At 30.2% G+C, this 12,142-nt stretch overlaps 1 protein-coding gene across 2 annotated transcripts in view; it reads right to left on the reverse strand.

Annotated features, from left to right (window-relative positions):
* Window positions 1–12,142, reverse strand: part of LOC130450790 (uncharacterized) — a 97,122-nt gene that overhangs the window by 53,348 nt on the left and 31,632 nt on the right. The window contains exon 2 of one of the 2 annotated variants that reach the window (XM_056789416.1): window positions 2,060–2,224. In XM_056789416.1, coding sequence (XP_056645394.1) covers window positions 2,060–2,224 — 165 coding nt within the window. The remainder of the gene's footprint in view (window positions 1–2,059; window positions 2,225–12,142) is intronic. The other variant, XM_056789417.1, reaches the window with a different exon arrangement.

Raw genomic sequence — 12,142 nt, forward strand, 5'->3', positions numbered from 1 at the left:
GAAGTAATAACCGATGCTGGTCTAAAGTACTGATTAAGTTGGGACTGAGAGTTTTCATTTCTTGTAACGTTTCACAAAAATTCAGTCTAATCAATAAAAGATCTTGTTTTTCAAAGTTGAATGAGTATAGGTACTAAGGTCTGAGGGGACTCAAACTGTTGTTTGTTCCATACTAAGGCCCCCAATTGCTGAGTACCCATAATTATTTAACTTTGAATTTTACACGGCAAAAGTATTTTCCCTGAATTTGCCGTGGAAAACTGTCATTCATTTATAGTTATGATGTTGAGTCCATAATAATTATAATTCTGAAACCTTGTTATTTGTTATGCAGGAAAGTTTCCTCGGAGAAACTCACCAAGTAAAAATACATTTAGAACCATTGAACGACGTTGTCGAGAAACTGCAAATGTGAGACCTAAAAAAAATTCTGGTAGGCCAACAAGATTAATATTATTAATAAAGAAAATATGATTTCAAACTTAATTGATCAAAATCAAACAGTTAACTTAAGGAATGTCGCAAGACGAACAAATACGTCTTCTTCAAGTACTTGGAGGATACTTAGGGCCGATCCTCACTATAAAGCCGTTCACAGTTCGTTCTCGGTCCAATCTCGGTTTGATAAAATAAATATTAAGAAGTAAAAACTATATGTGTGCATTCATACTATCCGTAACAGTCAAGTTTCGCTCGCATCCCAGTCCAATCACGATCAGATTCGAAGAAATTTTGTTTGAGCTAGATCGAACTTGTCACGACATGTACCGATAGTGTGAATACTCTTTTGTTTCGGGTTCAGTCACTTATTACCCGCTGAAGCGATGGGTACATCAAATACAATAAATTTTGAGATTTTTTTCTACTTTTACTGTGATTTTCTTTAAAATCATTTCAAACGTAGTCCAATCCTTTAAACAGTACTGTAAGAATTTTTCTTAATCATTATTTAAATGGGGATAGAGAATGACATTTTTTCACTGCAAATATTACAATAATTTTCTAATATTATTAATTATCTACGAGCCAAATACATCCGACTTTGATTATTGACAATTCAAGACTGAATCGTGAACTGAGTCAGATTATATAATGTGAACACGATACGACTTTACCAGACCGAAATCGGATCGAGAACAAACTGTGAACGGCATTATAGTGAGGATCGGCCCTTAAAGAGCAACAGCTACATCCTCATCATTACAGACAAGTCCAAGAAACGGACAAATTAATAGGTTATCACGGTAATCAGAGGACATTTTGAACACCTGCTCTAATTGAATTATATTTTATGTTATTAACCCTTTCCTTAAATTTTTATCTCCTGATTTTTTGTTTAAATAATATATTTATCAATACTTTATACCAGCATACGTTATTACCTCATAATTTTCAAATTAAAATCTTCCGAAAACTATACACAGTATCGAGTTTAATCAAGAGTACCTTTTTGGGATGATGTTTAACTTCACTTGAAATTTTGCTTAATAAATCTAATATTGAAAAAGTTATATTCAATACTACTTGGTACGAACAGTAGAACTAACGCCCTTTAGGAAAGTCAGAGAAAAACAAATCCATTGGACGTATCAGCTTCCAAAATAGATTCATATAAAATTTCAATACAATGTTGCCAGTAGTTGCGCCAAAATCGTAAGAAATGTGTATAATTTCTTCAACGCCCTTTATCTTGAAAACGGATGGCGTTACGAAATTTTTTTACTGAGCAAACACCAAATATTTTTCAGTTTTCTATCTATCCTAGAGACAGGATCACCTTTTTTGAAACATCCTGTATATACTAAATTCGAGATTCTCAGCGCAGTGGAAGGCTATCATTTTCGTTGTATCAACTTTAGCGCCCTCTAGAGAATTATGTAGAAGAAAAAAAAATTGTCATACTTTATTATCAAAATATAATTAACAAAAAGTTTTATATGGAATTTCGCGTCATTGTTTACTCTTACAACTGGTACTAGTCCCTTAAAGGTATGTAGATGTTATCGTGATGAGCAATGAGTTTTTTCATCAATAGTTTCAAATATTTTATAACAAATACCTGGATTGCGTTCCATCGTACCTCGAAGTTACTGCACCGTTCATATGTAGCAGCGGCGGTGGATAACTACCTTGAGATGCCTGATGATAATTATTTTGATTCATACTCGGTTCTATGATCATGTAACCCCCAGCTGCTTTATTCTGGGCGTTGTATTGTGCCAACCTGTAAAAAATCATTAAAATAATTTTATTGAAATCTATTAAAGTGTTTTCGAACTACATTTACACAATAAATAATAGCAAATAATATAAATAAATTATTATAATTTTTCAAGATCAAACATCATTGTAACAGTCTAGTCAAAAAGTTCTAAATCGTGGAAAATAGAGATGAAGGTCCTAAATATATGAACGATAGCTCCTTCGATTCGGAATCAACTCTAAAAAAATGTTTTCGGAGGATTTGTTATTAACAAAATAAGATGAAAAGAAATGGTATTTAGTTTTTCGTTAAAATAATATTATTATATTATTCTTTTAAATGTTTTTTTTATTAATTTTTTAAAAGAAAGAAAGATAAACATTGACGTTTCGACTTATTTCAGTCTTTTTCAAAATATTATATTGACACAGTCAATTTGTATATTTATATTAATCAATAGATCCCCTACATCATGAATATCAAAATAAACAGAAAATCAAAATAGAAATTTGTTTTAAAAAGAGAAATGAATTTTTCCGTAATTCTTACATCTCAAATAAATAGCAGTAATCAATTAAATTATTTGTAGTTTTATTATAATTTACAAAATAGAGAGCTATAAATTTTACTTAAATTATTTAGATCTTTTTTATCATTTTCTTTCTTATGAATGTGAACCATTTCTAAAAATTCTCTTTTTCGTGTATTAGATTCCGATCCAAGAATTTTTGAAACTTTATAATTGAATTTATATTTTTTTGATATTTCATGGTTCGTTAATGCAGTTTTATTTTTTTTTTATCGTATTGATGACCTTTTAGTATTTTCTAAATACCGAGATGTCTGCCCTATGTAGACAGCATCACAATTAGTACAAGGTACTTGATATGTAATATTACTTCTTTTGTTCTTTTGTGTTTTAGATTTCAATTCAGTGAAATATTTGGATAATGTATTATGTCCTTAATCACTAATACTAATATAATATTTATTGAAATAATTCGATAATTGTTGGGAAAGTCCTTGTACACATGGTAAGGAAAAATGTTTTATGTTTCGTTTCTGTTTTGCTTTTTAATTGATTGTAGTATCTGTTTATCCTTTTCTTTAATATGTTCTTTATCATTCTTTCCGGATAATTATTTTCTTTCAATGCAGTTTTTGCTTTTTGAATAGCTATCAGCCAAACTTATTATCTTTTTTGTGACATAGGATGACATGAATTGAAGTTCAAATATCTTGAGGACCAAGTTGATTTCGTATACCATTCTGTTCTTGTGTTATTGTTAATTTTCCATAATGTGACACCGAGAAAATTGATTTCATTATTTTATTCGATTTCGATAGTGAATTGAATTTTTTATTTATGTTTTCAATTTGATTCTTTGGTACGGCAGTAATGCAATCATCTACATATCGGAAAAAGAATGGAATATTTATATCAAGTTTGCTTAGGACCGTTTCCTCAAGATCTTCCATTACCAATTGTGCTATAACACTTGAAATGGAAGCCCCCATAGCACAACCATCAATTTGTTTGTATATTTCATTTTCATATTTGAAGTACGTTGTTTGTTGTAAGTGTGAGTTCTATAGCTTTTATAAATTCGTTTCGAGGTATTTCTGTATGTTCTTCAATTTTGTCCCATATTTTTATAAATATATTTTTCACAATTGTAATAGGAATATTTGTATATAAAAAAACTACATCTAACGAAATAAATACATATTCGTATGTGTAGTTTTAACGTACAGCAATTTAGTAGATTTACTAAACAAAATAATTCAATTCAAATTGAAAAAATAACAAAACAATTCATAAAATTTACTAAGCGGTACTATTTACTATTTAGCAATTTTACTATATAGGTAATTTTGTAATTTCAATCAAAGATTTATCATAAGGATACTCATTAAATCTACTATGCAATGTTGCAACTCTATCACTCAATTAACTTGAGTGTTTTAGACTCAAGCATAAATGCAAACGGCGTCATCTATCAAATGTTTCCATCACAATTTTTTTTTGTTATTTTACAATAAAACATAGTAAATCAAAATCTAGAAATTTTTTTAATCTTCAAACATTATTATTGAAAAATAATAAACAGTTAAGTATAATTACATCCCAAGAAAGATTTATATTAATAAATCGTAAAATTAAACCTATTTCTGGCACACAAATGCTGGTGAACCATTCAGAATTGACCATTCTACGTTGATCAAATGGAAGGGTGATCATGCGGTATCCAACGCGAACAAATCTTTTTGTCAGCAAAATGTAGCAATGTCATTTTACGCGCAGCAGATGTTTTCTGGCACAACTGTCGGTTTCGGACAACCCTCACGAAATTCATCTTGTAGCGAAGTGCGACCACGATTGAATTCGGAAAACCAGAAAAACACGGTGGATCGAGATGGCGCTTCATCACCAAAAGTCGAAACCCATTTACAATCATATCACTAATTACCCGAATGGTAGATGCGTCCTACTTCCAAATAAAAAAAAATATTCCGTATATGTTTTCATCAACACCCTTTTTATTTTTTGTAAACAACCTAATTCATAAGTGAAAATAAATATATAAATTTTAGAAGAACTTCTTCAAAACGAAGCAATTTGTACAACCATTTTCTTTAATGATTCACATTTTCATTTCTATTTTACAAATGTTCAGCAATCATACTCAAGGTGTTTTGAGGCAATAGTGGAAAGATCTGGTACAAAATAGAAGGAAATGAAAAACAGTCATTCATTACTCAACGCCTTCGCACAGAACATCACTCAACTGTATGTGAAAACAATATAACCTACTAGAAACTAGTATAACAAACTTTCGTTCAGAAAAACAAATTGAGCATCCTTTCTATATAGAAGAGATAAAAAAAAAACTATGTTATATTAAACGATTTGTTTTGCATTATTTGATGAAAATATAAATTTTTTTAATATAAATCAGTATCATATGTATATGTATAAATTTTATATTCTCCAATCAACTAATTGACAAGGGATTTTTCCCTAGCTGTCTAAAAACAGCTATAATTGTTCCCCTGCACAAGGGTGGTGAGAAAAATCGTCCTATTGCATTATTACCAATCCTATCGAAGATAATTGAACGACTAATGAAAAACCGTCTATTACCAATTCTTTTCAAACATAAAATTCTTGATAGCTCAACAATTTGATTTCTTATCTAATAAATGCCCTGATGACGGCATGTTATCTGTTCTCAATGAAATATATACCCCACTTATACGGCTTCGGCTTTTTGTGATTTCGCTAAGGCCTTCGATTGTGTTGATCATGAAATTCTGATTAACAAATTAGAGTATTATGGCATCCGAGGTGTTCCCTTCAAATGGTTTGTATCTTACCTTGAATGTCGAAAACAATTGGTAAGAGCTAATGGTAAAGTTTCAAGTAAATTGCTAGGTAGCAGTGGCGTACCTCAGGTTTCAGTTATAAGTTCAGTTCTTTTTTTGTTATCCATTAATGATGTCACAGACTTACGAATTAATTGTAAATTCACTATATTCGCAGATGATACAAGCTTTACATTCTACCATACGCAAAGATCTCATTACTGTTAAGTCCTGGTCTGACTCGAATGGTCCTTGTTTAAAACCTCAGTTTTATCCTATAAAGGAGCTTTACCAGTCCAAAACTCAACAGTGACTTATTACGATCCTCAAATTCGATCAAGTTTCTTGGTCTACGTATGGTTTACGGTGCCCTTCAATGGTTTGTACAAGTAGAAAACATGGCAAAAAAATTATCTTCTGTTTTTTTTGCGATCGAATCTGTGAATAATTCGATTCTAGTACCGCTTTAACGACTTACTATTCGTTGTTCGAATCGCATCTTCGGTATGGTTTGCCTGTCTGGGTGTCTTGTAGTTTGCACATCTTCGAATCTTCAAATTACAGAGCTTTTCGTTATATTTATGGTTTGAATATTGCGTATTCTATTTTAAAAAGCACAAATTTCTAACTCTCCCCGCTCTTTTCATTTTAGAATCTGTTTTTTTGGTTCGCAAACACTTCCACAACTCAACTGAGAGACCAATTCATACCCATCCTACTAGAAGAAAGAATTTGGATATCTACTTAACTATACCCACTTCTGATCTGGTGAAAAATTCCATCAACTTCAGTGCCAAAATATTATTCATTCAGCTACCTTCAGATTTAAAAATGGCAAATACATTTAATAAGTTCCGAAGATTGACAAAGACATTTTTGCTTGAAAGACCTCATTATTATGTTACAGAATTTACCATAGACTCAATAGAATGGCATAATTCAATTTAGTGTGAAGTAAGATATTTTTATATTATTAAATATAAAATTGTGTCGCTTTGACGATAAAATTGTTAAATTTTCTAATGACAATAAAGCTTATCTCTCTCAGTATCAACTGTGGTTTAAATATCTAAACAGCGGGTTTTGAATTATCATCGTTTGTGGTTTATCAGTTTTACAAACTCTTGAAGCAATTGATATTTCACCTTACAACTAGGTTTACGTCACCTCATGTCATTCTAAAGAGAATATCAAGCACACATAAATTGAAAAAAAAACAAAAGGTAAAAACACATTTTCTAAATGAAAAGATCCTTATTCCAAAATTTTTAGAAATCTAGTAAATGAAATAATAAGGAAAGAGACACAATGGTAATGAACTACTATATTTAGTTAATGTTACGAAATTACACACTTGAGTAATCGTTGATGCCGCTCCTGTACAATATATACAGTACAATATAGGGTACAAATTTAGAATTCGAGACGATTGGAAAGTCACATTCGTTTATATCCAATATTTTAGTTGGCGTGACAAGCGAGAGCTCGAATCGCATTCGAAAAGTGTATATAAAAAAACATAATTTTATATACATACAGGATGATTCATTAAGATTGTCCAATCTCTGAACTGTAGATTCTAGACCTCAAAATATGATGATTCTGCTCAACATGCCTCATGCAAATATTGCTAGTTTCCGAGATACGGGGTGTTCAAAGTTTAAATTTAAATTTTGATTTTCGCAATAATTTTTTATTTTTCCACAATTTCTCTTTGAGAATTGGCAATTTTACGTTTTTTGGCATGAGGAATCATAATTTGCACTCTAATTTAACAGTGCTAATAGAGGGCGCTAGTTACACTTGATTTTGTTGATTAAATCAAAGTAAACTTTTTTTGGGCTAAACTTACAACTAAAATAATAAAAAAATATTAAAATGCGTTCAATTCTACAAAAAAAAAGTTACTCTTCTTTGATTCGCGTAACTCAATCGGTTATCGAGTTATTTGCTTCTAAAAAGTTCAATAAATTTTAATTTTTTCATAAAAAAATTTTATTATTCTTCAAATATGTAACAATAACAAATTTGTGAACAAAAATAAAAAACTTCAAAGCAAATGCTCAAAATGCTTCAATATGATCCGCTTTCGTAAAGATTTCTTAATATCAAATAATCCTTGTCTATTATTTTTAATTACATCCGCGGCTTCTTCTAGTTTCCGTCGCAGTTGTGGAAGAGAAGTAATTTTTTCTTTGTAAACTAATGCCTTCATTTGCGACCAAATTGAAAAATCCAAAGGATTTAAATCAGAGCCTCTTGGTAGCCAAGCAAACTCACTTCCTCTAGTAAATGTTCTTGAAGGAAATCTAAATAAAGAGGTCTATTTAAATTGGTTGGCAGTTCAAAAGGACCTATTAAATCCCCACATATTACACCACACCAAATGTTAACCTTAAACTCGTGCTCAAAATGTTTCCCTCATAGCATGTGGATTTTCAGAATCCCACAAATGGTTATTTTTATAATTAAATATTCCTGGTCTGGTAAATTTTGCCTCTTACAAAAAATGGGCAAATTGTAGACGCTTAGGTAAATATTGATGTAATAAATTCTGAACAGGAGTATAATGATATGGATGCAATTATTCCCTCTTCAGTATTTTAAAAATATATTATTGGCTTATACCTGTTTGCAGATTTAATCGGCGAGTACTGATATCTGGATTATCCGTAACACAAATGAAAATTTCATCTTCTTCATCGGCAGTGATTTTTTTTGTAGCACCGTGCTCAGTTTTAGAGCGTAAAGACCCCGTTCCACCTAAGCGGTTGTAAAGATTTCGGTACAGTTTGTAATTGGGTTGCCTTCGATTTGGGTATAATTGTGAATATCTTCGAGCCGCAAATCATATCTAATAATAAGTAATAACTATTACACTTGTTAATAAATGGTATATTAATGTTTTACTTATTCTTATTATCCAATTTTTGCTTCTACACAAACTGTCTAAAAGTGACACAAGCTTACTTGAAAAGAAAACGAAAAATTAAACCACGGCTTAATTCACGAATGTGATTTTGATATTAAGAGATCTTTACGAAAGCGGATCATAAAGTGTATTGAAGTAAATGGTGGCCATTTTGAGCATTTGCTTTGAAGTTTTTTATTTTTGTTTACAAATTTGTTATTGTTACATATTTAAGGAATAATAAATTTTTTTTATGAAAAAATTAAAATTTATTGAAATTTTTGGAAGCAAATAACTCGATAATCGATTGAGTTACACGTATCAAAGAAGAGTAACTTTTTTTGTAGAACTGAACGATTTTTAATATTTTTTTATTATTTTAGTTGTAAGTTTAACCCAAAAAAGTTAACTTTGATTTAATCAACACAATCAAGTGTAACTAGCGCCCTCTATTAGCAATGTTAAATTAGAGTGCAAATTATGATTCCTCATGCCAAAAAACGTAAAATTGCCAATTCTCAAAGAGAAATTGTGGAAACATAAAAAATTATTGCGAAAATCAAAATTTAAATTTAAACTAGTATCTCGGAAACTAGCAATATTTGCATGAGGCATGTTGAGCAGAATCATCATATTTTAAGGTCTAGAATCTACAGTTCAGAGATTGGACATTCTTAATGAATCAACATGTATAGTAAGTTATCCTATAAGGCTATATGGTCCCTATAAAACTACTTCCTACAAAAAATGAGTATTTACTTCGCGATTTTTTCGCTATACATTAAACCAGACGACGGCCCTCGTTTGATCCTAAAAATTTCGCTGCACATTGAAGAATGCAGGACCGTCTGCATACTATTTTAAATAAAAGAAATAAACACATTCTAATTTGACTTCAACTTTTTTCATAAGTCTATTATCAGATACATAGATTATATTCCAAAAACAATATGCAAGTATAAATATACCGTGCGGATATTAAATCTTACCCCTCCAAGTATCGCCGTTATTTAGACAAAGATGAAAAATCTTCGAATTCGTCCATTTTTATTAAAATCGAGGTATACATATAAAATTTTTCGCCCCTTTTACCCCCTACAATTGACAGCTACTCCCTCAGAACTCAAGAAGCAGAACTCAAAAATGTGTAATTTTCAAATATTGGATGAAACAATTGGCTCACATACGCTTTGGATTTAAGATAAACCCTTAAGTAAAAACCTAGAAGAGTCAGATCCGGTGATCCTGCTGAAAAATAATGTACTGAATGAATGAATTTGATTCTTTCTAACTACATCATTAATTGCAGGGACTATTTGTGTCTGTAACAGGTTAAGATAGGATTCTTCCATTAAATGGCCGTCGATAAAGAAAGGTCCTATAATATGATCACCTGGTATACCTGTCCAGATATTTAATTTATTCGGAAATTGAGTATGATACTCTCGAAACAATAGAGGGTTTGCGTCAAACCAATATCTGACGTTTTGTCGATATACAGGACCATTCAAATAAAATGTAGCTTCATAGGAAACACAAATATGTCTCAAGTAATTTGGATGAACTATTATCCATAGTTTTACAATATTGCAGTCGTCGATCTGGATCACCATCTGTCAATTCGTGCGCCATATTATTTACTTTATATGGATGGAATTTTAGCTTCTTCAAATGTTTAAAACGGTTCTGTGACTTACATCGCATGCGATAGGAACAGTTCTACTTGAACCGGTTGGATGTACTACAAATTGAGACAAATTATCTATTTGTTTTTTCTCAGTCCTTTTTCTACCATCCCGTGCCTTTTTTTTATAGAACCAGTTTTAAAAAATTTTGTAACAAGAAATCTATAGTAATGTGTATTAATTGGACGATGTAGATTAAATATTCTCACACCTTCATGGTAGTTACCGCCTGCTTCACTGATTATTAAAACTACTTTTTATTTTTTGCTAAATAGCAAGTGTTAATTCCATTTTGTTCTTATCAATATTATTTACAATCAATTATTGATAAATGCTTTGTTTTTTGACAACTACCAAAACACATTAACTAGATTTTTAAATAAATGTTGTAACCGCGGTACAGTCTGAAAATACTTAAGTATCTATAAGGAAAAAACAAATCGGTTTAAGGGTTCAGCAATAGAAATAAAGATAATTTTTACTATAATGGGCTAAAATATTTTGCATCCCTAATGTTCAACCATTATAAATAAAAATATTTATAGACGTCGTATCTATTTATCATTTTGATAATTCATTTATTTCAAATGGACATCTTTTTAGCGGTTTTAACTTGAATATAATGTATTTAAAATTTTCAACCCCTATTTACATCTTCGATACATACTTTTATTTATACTCCAAAATCTACCTGCTCCAAAAAGTATATTTAGTTTTTTTTCCATATCTCGGTTAATTTGCAAGCAAATTAATCACTCAAATTAAAACGTAAATTAATCGCTCAAAACGTAGATTTATAGGGAATTTTATAGCCTATAAGAGCATATTAAGTTTTAGATTTCTTTAGTCTTCTATTTTTTTAAAGGGCAACTTTTAAATGACTTGAAAAAGGTATTAGTCATACGTTAGGGTACGATTTGTAGAGTCATCTCAGTTGGAAAAATTTGGAAAAGGCAAAATATTTGTTAAAAAAAATACTGACTGTATTTTCTATCAATTTTATGTATATCCTATAGTTTATCAAAAATGTGGAAAAAAGGAGAAATTTGTAAAATTTTTCAAAATTATGCATTCTAAATCGTTCAAACTTCTAGAAATCATGATTAGACATGAATAAAATAAATAATCACTGGATTATATTTTTATTGTAATTTGGGTACTATTGCTAACGATGAAATTGATTTTTTTTCTACAAAAAAAAATAAAACGGTTTTATTTCGGCCATTACTTACTTGGTTTTTATACTAGAGAGTTCCACTAATTCCCATTTTGAATCTTTTTTTAAGTATTTTTAAAAAAGTTACCTAGAAAAATTTACCGTATGTCCGATACTTCGTTGAATTTTGAGAAATTTTCGTTCGATAAAAATATTCAACCTTCAATAAATCATAACTCGGTTTGTATTATGTCTAAAGCAAATTTAAGAAAACCAATCTCTTTGTTTTTTGTAAGCTTCATTTTTGTTTTTCACACTTTTTCTGATATAATCAAGAGAACTTCAGTTATTTATAAAAAATTGATTGAAAACGTGGTTTTATTCAAGAAAAATTTTTCAATTACGCATAACTAAAAATGCTATGAATATTTTTTGTTTAAAATTTATCTCTATCTATTTGCGCTGTTATTTTCCACATAAAAATTTTCATCCCCTAGTTGGGATAGAACCCCCAGGGCAAAAGCACACATAGGGTAGATTTTGCTACATGCTGTCAACATTTCATTAAAATCGATGTAGATTCATGAAAATCGGAGGTAAAAACCTTGGTAGTCTGAAGAATTGAAAAATGGATAGTTCTAATCTTTATCAATGGAAGTAGATTGATTTTTGAAATGAGTTGTTTGCAAGATTTTCCCTTCTATAGTCTATTTCAGAAAAGTATAGAGTAATAAAATGAGGAATTCCGTCCAGTTCGGCTCAATTTCGGTGTTGGTAATAGGTGTAGGTCTTGAAATAGTATTGTTCGTAATATTAAAATT

Source organism: Diorhabda sublineata, chromosome X, assembly GCF_026230105.1.
Source record: "Diorhabda sublineata isolate icDioSubl1.1 chromosome X, icDioSubl1.1, whole genome shotgun sequence".
Taxonomy (NCBI): domain Eukaryota; kingdom Metazoa; phylum Arthropoda; class Insecta; order Coleoptera; family Chrysomelidae; genus Diorhabda; species Diorhabda sublineata.